The sequence below is a fragment of the Topomyia yanbarensis genome, chromosome 2 (genome assembly GCF_030247195.1).
Source record: "Topomyia yanbarensis strain Yona2022 chromosome 2, ASM3024719v1, whole genome shotgun sequence".
NCBI classification, from domain to species: domain Eukaryota; kingdom Metazoa; phylum Arthropoda; class Insecta; order Diptera; family Culicidae; genus Topomyia; species Topomyia yanbarensis.
Window position 1 is genome coordinate 307054891 of NC_080671.1, and position 19937 is coordinate 307074827.

Genomic DNA, 19937 nt, shown 5'->3' on the forward strand with positions numbered 1-19937 from the left:
CGGTGAAACACTTGAAAGAAAAAAATATCATACTTTATTAGCCTAATCAGCATTAGATCAATGCTTTCTGCTTGCTAACTCATTTTGTCATGCGAAGGTGGGTGTGCGAGGAGGACGAAAGTCCCACGAACAAACGACTCCCCAGTTTATTTAGGTATGCTTTGTGATATAGTGGTGGTTTAAAGATGAGGGGGTTGAGAGGGAGGGGTATGAGGGCTGGATGGGGTGGTGGTCTGAGGGGTGATGTAAGAGGATTTTAAAAGGAGTGGTGTGAACAGTAGAGGGGCGGGGGGGGGTTAACCCCTCTTCGTATAACATCACCTACGCCCCTGTTAATATCCAGAAACCTTATGACAGTCAAAAAAACTAGGTTGACGTTTTTCAGAGCGATTTTGCATATGAGAAAGGCAAAAAGTTAGGAACAACTCCTGATCGCGAACATCAAGGCAGTAACCCCGATGATGACCCGGAAATGTGCGACGACGATAGAGATATGATTGACCCCCATCATACAGTTGACGTGGATGCAAATATTTCACCGACACGAAAACGGATCTCCACGTGCAATGGCAATTCGCGCGTACGGGAACGGATAGACCCTTAGAGTAGTATTAATTGTTAATTATTTTGACGTAGGACTACGTCTTTGTTTTCGATGTGGGGGTGCACTCTGCAAATTCTACAAAAATGGTATGTAACGAAAAGTGGTCCAATTTTAAACGCATATAATTCAGCCATCTCATGACAAATATTCAAATTTTTTGCACAAATCGCCCCGAAATACTTCTAAGAATAGATTCCAATAGATAAACCCAAAGATTTTTGATATCATAGCATTAAAAAATTAAATAATATACAACCTTGTCAAAATATCGCGCATTAACACACAGAAGATAGCGCTTCCCAAGCCCTGTACGACAGATTGGTGTACCTAGCGCGCAACGCTTCTATGAATGACGTCATCTTCGACTATTTAAAGAACAGACTTGGCTAGACACGCTCAGTTCCCTGTGGAACGGCTGGCGAAGCAGATCACTGCGCTGTGTTTTTTACAGCCAGTGTAGCTGAACTAGAAGTCCGTTACACTGGCTGTGGAGGGACGCTACCCTGTGTCGTCCAACAGGCGACCGCTCCAACTGCTTCCTAAATGCCGCTGTAATGTTGCCAGTCAATTTTTGGTTTAACTAGCACATGTGTTTGCGCTTGAAATTAAGTAATGTAGTGGTAGTAATAAGCTTCCCATTTTGGTTTAAACGCAAGGACAGTTTTTAAAACAGGATTTGATTAATTAGTTTAGCTCATCTAAGCAATTTTATCAATTCTGTAATTTAAAAGGAATTTTACGGAACTTGGTGAATTTGGCCCCACTTGCAACTGGTATAATCAACCTGCACAAAGTGTTGCATAACGCAGCGCTGTTTTTGGAACAAAATCATTCAGCCCTTCGCTATGCAAAATCACGATATTATGACAGATGGGCTAAGCGCGGCCGTTCCTTTCAATCGGGAAAGGCCGCGTGGAATTTTGGTGAAACGCTCTAATAGTGTCGTGGTGGTACTAGTTGTCTCTTTCGCTCTACCCATCATCATCAGCGTTGACTCATTTTGCATTGTGAGCTTGGGTTCAATGTTTGGGGCGAATGTGGTGGTAGTGGAACTGGCGGTTAAATGAACACGTTAAGCAAAGTCATTATTTTCTAACTAATAAGTGAATAAGATATTACCTTATATGTTTCTTGTTAGACATGATTTGTACATATCTGGTAAAAATACTTCGTCATAAACACATTTTTTCAAACATGATTCTTGATTTCTAACCATGTCCAAAAATGAGACATGTTTATAGCGAGTGGGTAAATTGAACAGCTTCTGGTGACTTGCAAAATGTCCTGTATGTATGCAATGCGCAGCGTTGGAAAGCTTTTTTCCGATCAATGCTAATATCCCAACAAATCACGAGCTTTGCATACACACAGGGCATTTTGCAGGCAAAAAATAATGTCACGGAAGAATTGAATTTTCATGACGTAATATTAACCTTTTTACAATCCTGTGGCATCGAAACACATCTACAAACTTAGGGTTATCCAAGGGTGTTTGAACTTTTAGGATCTGTTTGAGAGCAACTAGAAAGCTTGGTCTATACATGAGATGTGATTATATTGTCTAAAATTTGATTTTTCTTCCCCGGTCCGGGTGTTTTTCCCACACACTAAGTACTAAGAAAATAAATATTTTACATTAAGTAGTATAGTCCTACGTCTACAGTTCGTGCAACCCCATAGGGCTGCCCCTTGTAGTTTTTATTTTTCAAATCATGTAAATATATAAAAGACCCACGGCTCCGTGAAGTTAACGCCTTGAGCCGTGCCAAATAAACGAATTAAAAAAAGCAAAGAACGGCAGCGTTTACCAAATATACAGTTCGAAATAATCAATAAAAAAGTTCGGCTGTGAACGTGATTGTTTCCGTTCCGATTCCAATTTGGAACTTCCATACAAAATACTACGCTGCTGAATATGCCTAAAGGAATTCGATCGATAAAAAAGAATAATGTAATGTAGTAAAAACCAATCAGTGCTTTCTCTCGGTAAGATTGCATTACTTTTGAGTTAACTACCAAAAGTCTCTATAGATTATTTCGTTACTTTTTCAAACCAATTCAAAAGTAAAACTGCTCTAACATAATTCAGTATCCTCGCTCTGAAAAATCTGCACCTGATCCCCGCCTTTCTGTAGGCACAAATCCGGTTGAGTCCGCTGCGTTAGAAATAACTACAGAAACATATTGTCAGGTGCCTTAGTGATAAAAGATGTACCACATATATCCAAAATATGAAATATGTGTTCCAATAGGCTCAATACCTTACGTACACACAAACCTCCGAAAACATGGATTGACACAACGCACACACAAGCGCAAAAATAAATTATTTTTTTCAAACGCAAACTCTCAAGCAGCACACATACGTCGCAACCTACAGCATTGAATTGAATCCAAACCACGCCACCCGCCGATGTTTAATATAATTCTGGTACCCGAAAATTTTTAACTGTTTAACTGTGTGCGTTGCCACTTATTGTAACGTCCAGAAGCTATAGCCATGATGATACTAGTTTGGCATAAGACCAAAAACTGATTAAAACAGGCACGCGGCGCCTCTATTTATAACTTTTCATGTTTGATTGAGCTACTTAGGTACTTACTATTGACGGATTTGCCTAAAATAGTGGCTTTGTTGTTTGAAATTTACCCTGTTTTCGTAAACTTTTCAATTTTAGCTATTTTTAGTTAAGAGTTATACACGCGCTAACCTTACATAGTTTTGTTACATATAAGATATTTGAAATTTTAGAATGACACCTAGCCCCAGTTAGTGAAGTAAAACATTTGCAATGTCAAAAAATGTCCCGAAAAAATAGGGTGCCGTATAAATGTGCGACGCACTGTACCCATAAGCCACACAACGGTAGTGAACATATATCATAGATAGCAAGGTTCGATGGAAAGCAAAAATTGAACGGAAGCCAAGATAGACAGAGATCCGAGACGGAAGTATTAAAGCAGAGATAATAAACCATGAACTGGCAACCATCTGCAGCACAGTCGATGAAGGTGTTTGAATGTGAAATCAGGACTGCAAACGGTGGTATCTTTTCAAGGATTTCTAAACTGTTCTATCTTATAGTTTATCCCCACTCAAATGCTGCTGTACTTCAATCGTGTTTAGAAGCTAGCACTCGAATGTACATCGTGATAGTTCCATTCTCCGAGAGCAGCAGAATTGGCATTCCATGGATTTTAGCAAACATCATACTGTCTGGTTATCCGTTTACATTGCCATGGGTAAATCGTAGAAGAAAACATCTTCGTATGAATCCTGCAGCATTTTCCGTATCTCTCGCGAATGGTTCCAGTCTCGTGTTTCGCAAATGACTTTGACCTGCAATGAAAAGTGAAACACGAGTTATCACGCTTGGGAAATGGTACGCAATGTAAAATCCACTTTTCTCCAGCTCAATTTTACCAAAGGAGCATCCTTTTTTGCCATTGGTTTAGTTGGTTAGGGCAATTTATTTTCATTAACAAAATGGATGCAAGTGGGTAGTGGGAGTACTCAACTCTGCGGTCACGTCTAACTTTCGTTTTCAGTAGATTTTGGTTTTCAGTGCCTATGGAACATGATACACTTACCTGTACGCTGTGGACGTCTCGGATAAAGGCTCGTTCGTGCATTATATCCTTAATGGAAACACCTAGTTGGGCTAACTCGTTACACAGTTTCGACAATCCTCCCGGACCATCGCTGACCGTAACGGTAAATCTGCACATTCGCGTTAAATGAAAACAGAAAACACGAATGATGTGGGATTTCGGGCTACGAATTAACTCTATTATCAAATTACCTTTGCAAACGCCCTTCGGCAGCCATACCCCTCTCAAGACATCGACCGAATATCGCTGTGTCAATGTTGCCCCCGCATATCAGCAGAACGACCCTAAATCGTAAAAGTAAAATTGAAACGTGTCTGCAACAATCTGCACCTTTCCGATTTACCTTTTGCCTTTGAACTCATCCAAATGGCCAGCTAGTATAGCAGCCAGTCCTGATGCACCGGCTCCCTCCACGACACACTTTTCCAACTCCACCAGTCGCAGGATGGCTAGAGCAATCCACTCCTCTTTCACCACAATCATCTTGTCCAACAGTGGAACAGTGGTTGCAAACGCATTATAACCCACCATCGGCACCGCGAGACCATCGGCCAATGTTGGCTTGTTCGGGACGTACATAGGTGCCTTGTTTTCCAGCGCTTTGGTAAAGCTGGGGCATTTTTCTGATTCCACACCCTGCAATGTTCAAAAGTTGAAGCTGATTCTAAAAGTGTACGCTACAACATGCAAAACAACAAAAACATTGTAGGGCAACTCACAATGATTTTGGTTAGAGGGCTTAAATTTTTGATGGCAGTTGCAACACCGGCAATCAGGCCTCCACCCCCAACGGGCACAACTACGGCATCGATGTTGCTAACTTGCTCGGCAATTTCCAGTCCAATTGTGCCCTGACCGGCCATGATGTGCGGATGATCGTACCCGTTGATGTATGTCAGTCCGGTTTCGTGTGCCATTTTCAACGCAATCTTTTTTGCTTCGCCCATATCCGCACCCTGCATGTACAAATGGAACATATGTAGTTTTGATGTAGGAACAGGCCAAAAAAGTAATTTCATTGAACGTGCCATTTGAAACGTTCACCACCACCAGGCTCACCTGAACGATGACGGTTGCATGATAGTCACGGCATTTTTGTATCTTCATCAGGGATGCCTTCACTGGCATTACCACTGTTACCGGGATTCCCAATTTCCACCCGTGATAGCTAAGTCCCTAGTGAGCAGAATGAGTCAAGCAGAAGGAAAAAGAAATTTAATTTCCAGCCACATCAGCCGACATCTCACGTAACAACACCCCATTCCCCCGCCGGAAAAGTTCCCCGAAGGAAACCTAGGCGATGCAGGCGATGATAGCGCATTCAAGCCTGGGTAATTTTCGTCACATTCTTCGTTACGAACTCGAAGTACAAAATGCTAGTTGTCGTTGAGTAGGTTTAGCGAATAATAGTCGTGACAAGCAGGACAGCGATAAGAGGGCTGCTAGTCGTAAAAGATTTTCAAGATTCTGTTTCAACGGGGGACTATGGTTGTTAGTATGGTATGACGTCGTATAGGTATTCCTACATCTTTCAGGGTCGAATTTACTGTACGTTGCGAAACGAATGAAGAGAAAGGAGTAAAGAGTAAATAGTAAAGAGTAAAGAGTAAAGAGTAAAGAGTAAAGAGTAAAGAGTAAAGAGTAAAGAGTAAAGAGTAAAGAGTAAAGAGTAAAGAGTAAAGAGTAAAGAGTAAAGAGTAAAGAGTAAAGAGTAAAGAGTAAAGAGTAAAGAGTAATGAGTAAAGAGTAAAAAGAAAAAAAAGAGTAAAGAGTAAATAGTATAGAGTATAGAGTAAAAAGTATAGAGTAAAGAGTAAAGAGTAAAAAGTAAAAAAGAGTAAAGAGCAAAGAGTAAAGAGTAAAGAGTAAAGAGTAAAGAGTAAAGAGTAAAGAGTAAAGAGTAAAGAGTAAAGAGTAAAGAGTAAAGAGTAAAGAGTAAAGAGTAAAGAGTAAAGAGTAAAGAGTAAAGAGTAAAGAGTAAAGAGTAAAGAGTAAAGAGTAAAGAGTAAAGAGTAAAGAGTAAAGAGTAAAGAGTAAAGAGTAAAGAGTAAAGAGTAAAGAGTAAAGAGTAAAGAGTAAAGAGTAAAGAGTAAAGAGTAAAGAGTAAAGAGTAAAGAGTAAAGAGTAAAGAGTAAAGAGTAAAGAGTAAAGAGTAAAGAGTAAAGAGTAAAGAGTAAAGAGTAAAGAGTAAAGAGTAAAGAGTAAAGAGTAAAGAGTAAAGAGTAAAGAGTAAAGAGTAAAGAGTAAAGAGTAAAGAGTAAAGAGTAAAGAGTAAAGAGTAAAGAGTAAAGAGTAAAGAGTAAAGAGTAAAGAGTAAAGAGTAAAGAGTAAAGAGTAAAGAGTAAAGAGTAAAGAGTAAAGAGTAAAGAGTAAAGAGTAAAGAGTAAAGAGTAAAGAGTAAAGAGTAAAGAGTAAAGAGTAAAGAGTAAAGAGTAAAGAGTAAAGAGTAAAGAGTAAAGAGTAAAGAGTAAAGAGTAAAGAGTAAAGAGTAAAGTGTAAAGTGTAAAGAGTAAAGTGTAAAGAGTAAAGAGTAAAGAGTAAAGTGTAAAGTGTAAAGAGTAAAGAGTAAAGAGTAAAGAGTAAAGAGTAAAGTGTAAAGAGTAAAGAGTAAAGAGTAAAGAGTAAAGAGTAAAGAGTAAAGAGTAAAGTGTAAAGAGTAAAGTGTAAAGAGTAAAGAGTAAAGAGTAAAGAGTAAAGAGTAAAGAGTAAAGAGTAAAGAGTAAAGAGTAAAGAGTAAAGAGTAAAGAGTAAAGAGTAAAGAGTAAAGAGTAAAGAGTAAAGAGTAAAGAGTAAAGAGTAAAGAGTAAAGAGTAAAGAGTAAAGAGTAAAGAGTAAAGAGTAAAGAGTAAAGAGTAAAGAGTAAAGAGTAAAGAGTAAAGAGTAAAGAGTAAAGAGTAAAGAGTAAAGAGTAAAGAGTAAAGAGTAAAGAGTAAAGAGTAAAGAGTAAAGAGTAAAGAGTAAAGAGTAAAGAGTAAAGAGTAAAGAGTAAAGAGTAAAGAGTAAAGAGTAAAGAGTAAAGAGTAAAGAGTAAAGAGTAAAGAGTAAAGAGTAAAGAGTAAAGAGTAAAGAGTAAAGAGTAAAGAGTAAAGAGTAAAGAGTAAAGAGTAAAGAGTAAAGAGTAAAGAGTAAAGAGTAAAGAGTAAAGAGTAAAGAGTAAAGAGTAAAGAGTAAAGAGTAAAGAGTAAAGAGTAAAGAGTAAAGAGTAAAGAGTAAAGAGTAAAGAGTAAAGAGTAAAGAGTAAAGAGTAAAGAGTAAAGAGTAAAGAGTAAAGAGTAAAGAGTAAAGAGTAAAGAGTAAAGAGTAAAGAGTAAAGAGTAAAGAGTAAAGAGTAAAGAGTAAAGAGTAAAGAGTAAAGAGTAAAGAGTAAAGAGTAAAGAGTAAAGAGTAAAGAGTAAAGAGTAAAGAGTAAAGAGTAAAGAGTAAAGAGTAAAGAGTAAAGAGTAAAGAGTAAAGAGTAAAGAGTAAAGAGTAAAGAGTAAAGAGTAAAGAGTAAAGAGTAAAGAGTAAAGAGTAAAGAGTAAAGAGTAAAGAGTAAAGAGTAAAGAGTAAAGAGTAAAGAGTAAAGAGTAAAGAGTAAAGAGTAAAGAGTAAAGAGTAAAGAGTAAAGAGTAAAGAGTAAAGAGTAAAGAGTAAAGAGTAAAGAGTAAAGAGTAAAGAGTAAAGAGTAAAGAGTAAAGAGTAAAGAGTAAAGAGTAAAGAGTAAAGAGTAAAGAGTAAAGAGTAAAGAGTAAAGAGTAAAGAGTAAAGAGTAAAGAGTAAAGAGTAAAGAGTAAAGAGTAAAGAGTAAAGAGTAAAGAGTAAAGAGTAAAGAGTAAAGAGTAAAGAGTAAAGAGTAAAGAGTAAAGAGTAAAGAGTAAAGAGTAAAGAGTAAAGAGTAAAGAGTAAAGAGTAAAGAGTAAAGAGTAAAGAGTAAAGAGTAAAGAGTAAAGAGTAAAGAGTAAAGAGTAAAGAGTAAAGAGTAAAGAGTAAAGAGTAAAGAGTAAAGAGTAAAGAGTAAAGAGTAAAGAGTAAAGAGTAAAGAGTAAAGAGTAAAGAGTAAAGAGTAAAGAGTAAAGAGTAAAGAGTAAAGAGTAAAGAGTAAAGAGTAAAGAGTAAAGAGTAAAGAGTAAAGAGTAAAGAGTAAAGAGTAAAGAGTAAAGAGTAAAGAGTAAAGAGTAAAGAGTAAAGAGTAAAGAGTAAAGAGTAAAGAGTAAAGAGTAAAGAGTAAAGAGTAAAGAGTAAAGAGTAAAGAGTAAAGAGTAAAGAGTAAAGAGTAAAGAGTAAAGAGTAAAGAGTAAAGAGTAAAGAGTAAAGAGTAAAGAGTAAAGAGTAAAGAGTAAAGAGTAAAGAGTAAAGAGTAAAGAGTAAAGAGTAAAGAGTAAAGAGTAAAGAGTAAAGAGTAAAGAGTAAAGAGTAAAGAGTAAAGAGTAAAGAGTAAAGAGTAAAGAGTAAAGAGTAAAGAGTAAAGAGTAAAGAGTAAAGAGTAAAGAGTAAAGAGTAAAGAGTAAAGAGTAAAGAGTAAAGAGTAAAGAGTAAAGAGTAAAGAGTAAAGAGTAAAGAGTAAAGAGTAAAGAGTAAAGAGTAAAGAGTAAAGAGTAAAGAGTAAAGAGTAAAGAGTAAAGAGTAAAGAGTAAAGAGTAAAGAGTAAAGAGTAAAGAGTAAAGAGTAAAGAGTAAAGAGTAAAGAGTAAAGAGTAAAGAGTAAAGAGTAAAGAGTAAAGAGTAAAGAGTAAAGAGTAAAGAGTAAAGAGTAAAGAGTAAAGAGTAAAGAGTAAAGAGTAAAGAGTAAAGAGTAAAGAGTAAAGAGTAAAGAGTAAAGAGTAAAGAGTAAAGAGTAAAGAGTAAAGAGTAAAGAGTAAAGAGTAAAGAGTAAAGAGTAAAGAGTAAAGAGTAAAGAGTAAAGAGTAAAGAGTAAAGAGTAAAGAGTAAAGAGTAAAGAGTAAAGAGTAAAGAGTAAAGAGTAAAGAGTAAAGAGTAAAGAGTAAAGAGTAAAGAGTAAAGAGTAAAGAGTAAAGAGTAAAGAGTAAAGAGTAAAGAGTAAAGAGTAAAGAGTAAAGAGTAAAGAGTAAAGAGTAAAGAGTAAAGAGTAAAGAGTAAAGAGTAAAGAGTAAAGAGTAAAGAGTAAAGAGTAAAGAGTAAAGAGTAAAGAGTAAAGAGTAAAGAGTAAAGAGTAAAGAGTAAAGAGTAAAGAGTAAAGAGTAAAGAGTAAAGAGTAAAGAGTAAAGAGTAAAGAGTAAAGAGTAAAGAGTAAAGAGTAAAGAGTAAAGAGTAAAGAGTAAAGAGTAAAGAGTAAAGAGTAAAGAGTAAAGAGTAAAGAGTAAAGAGTAAAGAGTAAAGAGTAAAGAGTAAAGAGTAAAGAGTAAAGAGTAAAGAGTAAAGAGTAAAGAGTAAAGAGTAAAGAGTAAAGAGTAAAGAGTAAAGAGTAAAGAGTAAAGAGTAAAGAGTAAAGAGTAAAGAGTAAAGAGTAAAGAGTAAAGAGTAAAGAGTAAAGAGTAAAGAGTAAAGAGTAAAGAGTAAAGAGTAAAGAGTAAAGAGTAAAGAGTAAAGAGTAAAGAGTAAAGAGTAAAGAGTAAAGAGTAAAGAGTAAAGAGTAAAGAGTAAAGAGTAAAGAGTAAAGAGTAAAGAGTAAAGAGTAAAGAGTAAAGAGTAAAGAGTAAAGAGTAAAGAGTAAAGAGTAAAGAGTAAAGAGTAAAGAGTAAAGAGTAAAGAGTAAAGAGTAAAGAGTAAAGAGTAAAGAGTAAAGAGTAAAGAGTAAAGAGTAAAGAGTAAAGAGTAAAGAGTAAAGAGTAAAGAGTAAAGAGTAAAGAGTAAAGAGTAAAGAGTAAAGAGTAAAGAGTAAAGAGTAAAGAGTAAAGAGTAAAGAGTAAAGAGTAAAGAGTAAAGAGTAAAGAGTAAAGAGTAAAGAGTAAAGAGTAAAGAGTAAAGAGTAAAGAGTAAAGAGTAAAGAGTAAAGAGTAAAGAGTAAAGAGTAAAGAGTAAAGAGTAAAGAGTAAAGAGTAAAGAGTAAAGAGTAAAGAGTAAAGAGTAAAGAGTAAAGAGTAAAGAGTAAAGAGTAAAGAGTAAAGAGTAAAGAGTAAAGAGTAAAGAGTAAAGAGTAAAGAGTAAAGAGTAAAGAGTAAAGAGTAAAGAGTAAAGAGTAAAGAGTAAAGAGTAAAGAGTAAAGAGTAAAGAGTAAAGAGTAAAGAGTAAAGAGTAAAGAGTAAAGAGTAAAGAGTAAAGAGTAAAGAGTAAAGAGTAAAGAGTAAAGAGTAAAGAGTAAAGAGTAAAGAGTAAAGAGTAAAGAGTAAAGAGTAAAGAGTAAAGAGTAAAGAGTAAAGAGTAAAGAGTAAAGAGTAAAGAGTAAAGAGTAAAGAGTAAAGAGTAAAGAGTAAAGAGTAAAGAGTAAAGAGTAAAGAGTAAAGAGTAAAGAGTAAAGAGTAAAGAGTAAAGAGTAAAGAGTAAAGAGTAAAGAGTAAAGAGTAAAGAGTAAAGAGTAAAGAGTAAAGAGTAAAGAGTAAAGAGTAAAGAGTAAAGAGTAAAGAGTAAAGAGTAAAGAGTAAAGAGTAAAGAGTAAAGAGTAAAGAGTAAAGAGTAAAGAGTAAAGAGTAAAGAGTAAAGAGTAAAGAGTAAAGAGTAAAGAGTAAAGAGTAAAGAGTAAAGAGTAAAGAGTAAAGAGTAAAGAGTAAAGAGTAAAGAGTAAAGAGTAAAGAGTAAAGAGTAAAGAGTAAAGAGTAAAGAGTAAAGAGTAAAGAGTAAAGAGTAAAGAGTAAAGAGTAAAGAGTAAAGAGTAAAGAGTAAAGAGTAAAGAGTAAAGAGTAAAGAGTAAAGAGTAAAGAGTAAAGAGTAAAGAGTAAAGAGTAAAGAGTAAAGAGTAAAGAGTAAAGAGTAAAGAGTAAAGAGTAAAGAGTAAAGAGTAAAGAGTAAAGAGTAAAGAGTAAAGAGTAAAGAGTAAAGAGTAAAGAGTAAAGAGTAAAGAGTAAAGAGTAAAGAGTAAAGAGTAAAGAGTAAAGAGTAAAGAGTAAAGAGTAAAGAGTAAAGAGTAAAGAGTAAAGAGTAAAGAGTAAAGAGTAAAGAGTAAAGAGTAAAGAGTAAAGAGTAAAGAGTAAAGAGTAAAGAGTAAAGAGTAAAGAGTAAAGAGTAAAGAGTAAAGAGTAAAGAGTAAAGAGTAAAGAGTAAAGAGTAAAGAGTAAAGAGTAAAGAGTAAAGAGTAAAGAGTAAAGAGTAAAGAGTAAAGAGTAAAGAGTAAAGAGTAAAGAGTAAAGAGTAAAGAGTAAAGAGTAAAGAGTAAAGAGTAAAGAGTAAAGAGTAAAGAGTAAAGAGTAAAGAGTAAAGAGTAAAGAGTAAAGAGTAAAGAGTAAAGAGTAAAGAGTAAAGAGTAAAGAGTAAAGAGTAAAGAGTAAAGAGTAAAGAGTAAAGAGTAAAGAGTAAAGAGTAAAGAGTAAAGAGTAAAGAGTAAAGAGTAAAGAGTAAAGAGTAAAGAGTAAAGAGTAAAGAGTAAAGAGTAAAGAGTAAAGAGTAAAGAGTAAAGAGTAAAGAGTAAAGAGTAAAGAGTAAAGAGTAAAGAGTAAAGAGTAAAGAGTAAAGAGTAAAGAGTAAAGAGTAAAGAGTAAAGAGTAAAGAGTAAAGAGTAAAGAGTAAAGAGTAAAGAGTAAAGAGTAAAGAGTAAAGAGTAAAGAGTAAAGAGTAAAGAGTAAAGAGTAAAGAGTAAAGAGTAAAGAGTAAAGAGTAAAGAGTAAAGAGTAAAGAGTAAAGAGTAAAGAGTAAAGAGTAAAGAGTAAAGAGTAAAGAGTAAAGAGTAAAGAGTAAAGAGTAAAGAGTAAAGAGTAAAGAGTAAAGAGTAAAGAGTAAAGAGTAAAGAGTAAAGAGTAAAGAGTAAAGAGTAAAGAGTAAAGAGTAAAGAGTAAAGAGTAAAGAGTAAAGAGTAAAGAGTAAAGAGTAAAGAGTAAAGAGTAAAGAGTAAAGAGTAAAGAGTAAAGAGTAAAGAGTAAAGAGTAAAGAGTAAAGAGTAAAGAGTAAAGAGTAAAGAGTAAAGAGTAAAGAGTAAAGAGTAAAGAGTAAAGAGTAAAGAGTAAAGAGTAAAGAGTAAAGAGTAAAGAGTAAAGAGTAAAGAGTAAAGAGTAAAGAGTAAAGAGTAAAGAGTAAAGAGTAAAGAGTAAAGAGTAAAGAGTAAAGAGTAAAGAGTAAAGAGTAAAGAGTAAAGAGTAAAGAGTAAAGAGTAAAGAGTAAAGAGTAAAGAGTAAAGAGTAAAGAGTAAAGAGTAAAGAGTAAAGAGTAAAGAGTAAAGAGTAAAGAGTAAAGAGTAAAGAGTAAAGAGTAAAGAGTAAAGAGTAAAGAGTAAAGAGTAAAGAGTAAAGAGTAAAGAGTAAAGAGTAAAGAGTAAAGAGTAAAGAGTAAAGAGTAAAGAGTAAAGAGTAAAGAGTAAAGAGTAAAGAGTAAAGAGTAAAGAGTAAAGAGTAAAGAGTAAAGAGTAAAGAGTAAAGAGTAAAGAGTAAAGAGTAAAGAGTAAAGAGTAAAGAGTAAAGAGTAAAGAGTAAAGAGTAAAGAGTAAAGAGTAAAGAGTAAAGAGTAAAGAGTAAAGAGTAAAGAGTAAAGAGTAAAGAGTAAAGAGTAAAGAGTAAAGAGTAAAGAGTAAAGAGTAAAGAGTAAAGAGTAAAGAGTAAAGAGTAAAGAGTAAAGAGTAAAGAGTAAAGAGTAAAGAGTAAAGAGTAAAGAGTAAAGAGTAAAGAGTAAAGAGTAAAGAGTAAAGAGTAAAGAGTAAAGAGTAAAGAGTAAAGAGTAAAGAGTAAAGAGTAAAGAGTAAAGAGTAAAGAGTAAAGAGTAAAGAGTAAAGAGTAAAGAGTAAAGAGTAAAGAGTAAAGAGTAAAGAGTAAAGAGTAAAGAGTAAAGAGTAAAGAGTAAAGAGTAAAGAGTAAAGAGTAAAGAGTAAAGAGTAAAGAGTAAAGAGTAAAGAGTAAAGAGTAAAGAGTAAAGAGTAAAGAGTAAAGAGTAAAGAGTAAAGAGTAAAGAGTAAAGAGTAAAGAGTAAAGAGTAAAGAGTAAAGAGTAAAGAGTAAAGAGTAAAGAGTAAAGAGTAAAGAGTAAAGAGTAAAGAGTAAAGAGTAAAGAGTAAAGAGTAAAGAGTAAAGAGTAAAGAGTAAAGAGTAAAGAGTAAAGAGTAAAGAGTAAAGAGTAAAGAGTAAAGAGTAAAGAGTAAAGAGTAAAGAGTAAAGAGTAAAGAGTAAAGAGTAAAGAGTAAAGAGTAAAGAGTAAAGAGTAAAGAGTAAAGAGTAAAGAGTAAAGAGTAAAGAGTAAAGAGTAAAGAGTAAAGAGTAAAGAGTAAAGAGTAAAGAGTAAAGAGTAAAGAGTAAAGAGTAAAGAGTAAAGAGTAAAGAGTAAAGAGTAAAGAGTAAAGAGTAAAGAGTAAAGAGTAAAGAGTAAAGAGTAAAGAGTAAAGAGTAAAGAGTAAAGAGTAAAGAGTAAAGAGTAAAGAGTAAAGAGTAAAGAGTAAAGAGTAAAGAGTAAAGAGTAAAGAGTAAAGAGTAAAGAGTAAAGAGTAAAGAGTAAAGAGTAAAGAGTAAAGAGTAAAGAGTAAAGAGTAAAGAGTAAAGAGTAAAGAGTAAAGAGTAAAGAGTAAAGAGTAAAGAGTAAAGAGTAAAGAGTAAAGAGTAAAGAGTAAAGAGTAAAGAGTAAAGAGTAAAGAGTAAAGAGTAAAGAGTAAAGAGTAAAGAGTAAAGAGTAAAGAGTAAAGAGTAAAGAGTAAAGAGTAAAGAGTAAAGAGTAAAGAGTAAAGAGTAAAGAGTAAAGAGTAAAGAGTAAAGAGTAAAGAGTAAAGAGTAAAGAGTAAAGAGTAAAGAGTAAAGAGTAAAGAGTAAAGAGTAAAGAGTAAAGAGTAAAGAGTAAAGAGTAAAGAGTAAAGAGTAAAGAGTAAAGAGTAAAGAGTAAAGAGTAAAGAGTAAAGAGTAAAGAGTAAAGAGTAAAGAGTAAAGAGTAAAGAGTAAAGAGTAAAGAGTAAAGAGTAAAGAGTAAAGAGTAAAGAGTAAAGAGTAAAGAGTAAAGAGTAAAGAGTAAAGAGTAAAGAGTAAAGAGTAAAGAGTAAAGAGTAAAGAGTAAAGAGTAAAGAGTAAAGAGTAAAGAGTAAAGAGTAAAGAGTAAAGAGTAAAGAGTAAAGAGTAAAGAGTAAAGAGTAAAGAGTAAAGAGTAAAGAGTAAAGAGTAAAGAGTAAAGAGTAAAGAGTAAAGAGTAAAGAGTAAAGAGTAAAGAGTAAAGAGTAAAGAGTAAAGAGTAAAGAGTAAAGAGTAAAGAGTAAAGAGTAAAGAGTAAAGAGTAAAGAGTAAAGAGTAAAGAGTAAAGAGTAAAGAGTAAAGAGTAAAGAGTAAAGAGTAAAGAGTAAAGAGTAAAGAGTAAAGAGTAAAGAGTAAAGAGTAAAGAGTAAAGAGTAAAGAGTAAAGAGTAAAGAGTAAAGAGTAAAGAGTAAAGAGTAAAGAGTAAAGAGTAAAGAGTAAAGAGTAAAGAGTAAAGAGTAAAGAGTAAAGAGTAAAGAGTAAAGAGTAAAGAGTAAAGAGTAAAGAGTAAAGAGTAAAGAGTAAAGAGTAAAGAGTAAAGAGTAAAGAGTAAAGAGTAAAGAGTAAAGAGTAAAGAGTAAAGAGTAAAGAGTAAAGAGTAAAGAGTAAAGAGTAAAGAGTAAAGAGTAAAGAGTAAAGAGTAAAGAGTAAAGAGTAAAGAGTAAAGAGTAAAGAGTAAAGAGTAAAGAGTAAAGAGTAAAGAGTAAAGAGTAAAGAGTAAAGAGTAAAGAGTAAAGAGTAAAGAGTAAAGAGTAAAGAGTAAAGAGTAAAGAGTAAAGAGTAAAGAGTAAAGAGTAAAGAGTAAAGAGTAAAGAGTAAAGAGTAAAGAGTAAAGAGTAAAGAGTAAAGAGTAAAGAGTAAAGAGTAAAGAGTAAAGAGTAAAGAGTAAAGAGTAAAGAGTAAAGAGTAAAGAGTAAAGAGTAAAGAGTAAAGAGTAAAGAGTAAAGAGTAAAGAGTAAAGAGTAAAGAGTAAAGAGTAAAGAGTAAAGAGTAAAGAGTAAAGAGTAAAGAGTAAAGAGTAAAGAGTAAAGAGTAAAGAGTAAAGAGTAAAGAGTAAAGAGTAAAGAGTAAAGAGTAAAGAGTAAAGAGTAAAGAGTAAAGAGTAAAGAGTAAAGAGTAAAGAGTAAAGAGTAAAGAGTAAAGAGTAAAGAGTAAAGAGTAAAGAGTAAAGAGTAAAGAGTAAAGAGTAAAGAGTAAAGAGTAAAGAGTAAAGAGTAAAGAGTAAAGAGTAAAGAGTAAAGATTATCAGAGTTTAAACATTTTAATATGGGACTCAATCGCAAACGCCTATCAAATCAGCACACAATGCATTTCAGTCCTACGTAAGTTGTTCCAACTGTATATCTACCTGAGCATGATTTCCTAGGGAGGCGGATATAACACCCTTCTCCCGTTGTTCTTCCGTAAGCATAACTAACGCGTATCTCGCACCACGTTCCTTGAAACTGCCGGTGAACTGTAGGAATTCCTTCTTGAGGAAGATATCCATGTCTATCATTTCCGATAGGTGCGATTTCTGTTGGCACACAGAGGAAATTAATAAAAACGTCAACTGCAGTCATCCCATTGCGCTTACCGAGCAAGGCGTGAACTCGATGCCTTTTTTAATCTTAAACGCTGCCGAGGTAACATCCTGAAAGCTTATTATCTGCGGATTGTCGGCATTGCAGAAGGGATCTGTAAATTCTTCCTGTAATCCATCGAAGTTGTTCTTAACACCGTTTTGCTCCTTCTCATGCAACTTTTCCTGTTCATCTGCTATTTTGGCGTTAGACAGGGTGTTCGTTATCTGCGTCACGGTGCTCATGTTTCAGACAATCTAAATGAAAGTGAATAAAGTTGGAAAGTTGAGCGACGGGTTCGCGCGTCTTTGACAGTAATGAGTAAAAGATGCGATTTTCATTAAAATTAGAAAATGTATCTACTATTGGGATGAAACTTTGCACAAGAAGGTGAATTAAATTGGAAGTTGGGAGTCGGGACAGCATGTGGCACTAATTACGATAATCATTTAGTTCTCATCTTCGGAAAGAAAATTCATCATTGTTTATTTAATATGTGAAAATTCTAATGAATATAAAGACGATGATTACAAAGATTTTTAACAGTCTCTAGGATATGCCATTGAAATTAGTTAGGATTAGACTTGTTCGTTGAGACTAATTTGAGCTGAATTTTCGACTTTGTGAGGAAAATTTTCATTCACTTCAGAAACTAGTAAAACTGTACTTAACGGCAAATGTATCATCCGAGTTGTTGCGATTTTCAAAATATTGAGGATGTGGTGTGCTTAATTCACGAAAGAAAAGTGTGCAAAATAAAGGAAACGGTGGTATCGATCTATTAGACTGCAAGCATTTCTAGTCGGTTCTGATGGTCAATAGAACTCTTCTTACCGCATACTGATCCCATGAAATGTAAACTGAAGTATCAATAAATGGCGACCCATTAACGTTTTGTGTGATTTAGTTTGGTAAATGCACCGTAGTGTGAATTTACTCGAAAGCTGGGTTTTAACGAATACTTCGGCTAGGCTTGAAAGTAAGCGTTCGAATACAAAGGATATTGTCGAACCAGCCATATTGCGCCTTTCTTTATTTTGCAAGGCATTTTTAACCTTTCCTTATTCGATACCGTAACAGTTGATTTCGCAGGTTTATAGTCAAACTGTTTATTATTTATTGGTTGCCTGCTGAGAATTGTGCTAATGTGCGAGTCCAATGAATTTGCCATACCTTTTATAAGAAAAGAAAAAAAAGGTCGATTGGTCTGCACGTTTTACGTTAGTCTATGTTACTGGTGTATCTCTAAATGATTTCGCGAAAAACCAACGACAACCTTTTTGATACGGGAGGATTGGTCATTCAAGAGCTATCGAAAATCGAAAGAGTTTGCAAACCGTTAATTCACGGCCATACATTTATTTAGAAACACTCCAACCAGCGCAGCGTATAACATATAGATCTAGCTAAATGTACGAGCGAAGATCGTTAGCGCGGACCAGGCCGGTGCGCAAAGAATTATCAAGGATTGGAGTTGATTTTTCACGTTTCTTATAAAAGAAAAGGTGTAACAACCAACTCAGCTCAACAAATTAGTTATCGAGGAGGAAGAATTACTACTGCCTGCTGATTTGTTGTTGTGTCAGATTCTTACTGTAGTGGATTGTAGTAAGCCTACCGACTGAATCTAAAGCTCTTTTGACATTGACGGTTTCACGAAAGCTGCTCGTAAATTAGAATTAGAAAGACTTTCGTATATAATATACAATTCGTTTGCCTAATGAAAACGATTCGTAATAAGCCAACGAAAGTCGTTTCGTGGTTTTTACGAAACTCTCGTCATAAAAATAAAAGTTTTTTTTGATAGAACTACGAATGGTGCATAATATGTACGAGAATTTCGCATATTTCGCGAAAATTGTCTATACGAAACTAATTCTTAGCGATTTGCAAATATATTTTTTCAGTGTAATAGGGCGAAACTAGGGACTTTACCCTATTTTATTATAGCAAAACTGCAAGGTTGTAAACAAACAATTTATAACGACAATGTAACCTGAGAAGAATGCGTGCAATGACGCAGACAGCGGTGGATGTGTTTAGAACGAAATACTATAAAATATCGTCATAACGTAGGGAATAATTGTAAAAATTGAAATGTATTCATCAAAACCAGAGTTTGAAATTTTCGCATTGATGAGCAGGAACAGGCTATATTTCACCTACTTCGACCAGCAAGAAGAAGCAACCATGTGATGTTACATTGCTTGCTCTCCAACTTTTCCTCACAAGATCGACTCAATCTTTTCGTGTTATAGAATGAGATGATATTTTCGCGTCTGTCATAAAACTGTTGAATAACTAATGGTTTCACCAAAAATCTCATAAATGAGAACATACTGATTCGTAGAATTAGAATGCTGAAGTACTGTGGAGAAATATGAAACAATTATTATTACCAATTGTAATACATTAAATGGTTTCCCTGTATTTGATTTGAAGCCACGAAATTGGCGCACTTCCACACTGCATCGTCAGCAACTTTTTGCTATTTCTTGAAATGTGAAAAGTTGAATCCCTGCCTACAAAGGATAAAAAAGCTGTGCGATAAATCGCTTGTCGTGAAAACGAGCACATACTTCAACCTCAGATCAAAACTGATTTTAGCAAGCAAATATGTGTTGTAAGAAAATTATTTGCATCACAGCAAAACACAGTTGATGTTGCAATAAACAGTGGGCCTGATAGACCCTTTTTGTGTTTGTATAAAAATGTACGAATCTGTGAAACACTCTGTATGCGAAATTTCCATAAAATCCAATTTTTCAGTGTATTTTAATGTCCGTTGAAGAAATTTCCATACACAAGTCTTCACTGCATATATCACTTTTTATAACTAAAAATTCGTTAGCCGCCGGCCCTGGGAGAACCGCTTGCTTCTATGCTTGGTTAAAATAATAAGTTGGCTAAATTTCGTGCTACCGCATATAGAAGAGTGCTATGAGACTGGTCATCTATATGAATGCATGCTGCCAAGTTTCTTTTAGTTTATTCATTCACATATCAACGAAAGACGTTTATTTGATATTTCTTCTTAGAGAGGTCTTGTTATAAAAAGAATGGCACTCTAATTTTCACTTGTACAACCTAGTCATTCACGAGATTTGTTATCGCTTCACCAAAGCAATGCGTTGGTTGCATTGCACGAGTTCAAATTTAGATTTAACGTATTTTTGTTTCAATAGCCAACTAAACCGTTCAACAACCTGGGGCCTTATTATCTTAATTACATTTCGCTTCGCCTATCTCACCATCTGCAAACTAAAGGACTTCTGAGTAGTTATCATCCATCATCTCGTAGTTGTCAACTCATATATGAAACCAGTGTGGCCTGTGTCTTCTAGCCCCAGCAACACACCCGCTTTTCGCGGGTCCTACTTACCCACTATTTTCGTTGATCACTAGTTAAACACTCCAGTATCACTTTGTCGAAAGAGCGACTGCTGTTTCCACGGAAGACTTTTTGCGATTGATGAGAGCTCAGAACATCTCAGCTAATATTATTTATTCATTTCAATTATCACTTTTCCTTCATGTTGATGGCGTAGCGCGATTATCACCCAAACGTCAAAAACGATTGATTATACTAGTAATTTTCACGCCAGGTCTAAAATAGTGTTTGGTTCATTTGATCACCCACGGTAAGCACATGGTGGCGCCATCTGAAAACACTTTCGTTCGTTAATTAAAACTGGTGTTCCAATGAGCAGGGAATGTTGAATACCAATTTGCATCTAGCCTGACGTGCAGCTGTCCCTAATACTGACTAAAGAGATGACGAATTCCGTCCCTTGATGCAACGGGAACGTGTCTCGTTTGCCTTATCAGTAAAATGATTAAAGTGTTGGTATAAAAGAAAATAACAAATGATCTCTATACCAGTAGTACTGCAACTCTGGTCAATGTTCATTTGCAGTAAAATGAGATCAAACCGGAGTGCTCTTGAATAACAGTGTGAATCACGTCTCTCGAGATTATGCAAGCCATGCCGTCGCCAAGCAAATATGTACAAAGATAATGTATTTATTTTGGTAATTTGCACGAGCCAGTTTAATATTAGAAGATACAGACAATCATACCACAATTCAATTACTATGGACTACTACAGTTACAATAGGATTTCGATTCTGAAATAAAACCTTTTTTTAAAATTGACTTTTTCC

General features: G+C 34.3%; 1 protein-coding gene across 2 annotated transcripts; it reads right to left on the reverse strand.

The window, feature by feature from the left end:
* Positions 1 to 3705: 3705 nt before the first annotated feature.
* Positions 3706 to 19521, reverse strand: LOC131683507 (L-threonine ammonia-lyase-like). Of its 2 annotated transcripts, none has more exons than XM_058965539.1 (9): positions 19157 to 19521; positions 15789 to 16031; positions 15561 to 15728; positions 5276 to 5392; positions 4936 to 5172; positions 4560 to 4852; positions 4408 to 4500; positions 4196 to 4325; positions 3706 to 3944 (listed from the first exon to the last, which is right to left on the reverse strand). In XM_058965539.1, exons 2-9 carry the CDS (start codon positions 16017 to 16019, stop codon positions 3834 to 3836), a joined length of 1380 nt encoding a protein of 459 aa, XP_058821522.1. In that variant the 5' UTR covers positions 16020 to 16031; positions 19157 to 19521; the 3' UTR covers positions 3706 to 3833. The 2 variants fall into 2 exon arrangements, with proteins under 2 accessions (XP_058821522.1, XP_058821523.1); XM_058965540.1 differs by lacking the exon at positions 19157 to 19521 and adding an exon at positions 19026 to 19154.
* Between the last annotated feature and the right edge of the window lie 416 nt (positions 19522 to 19937).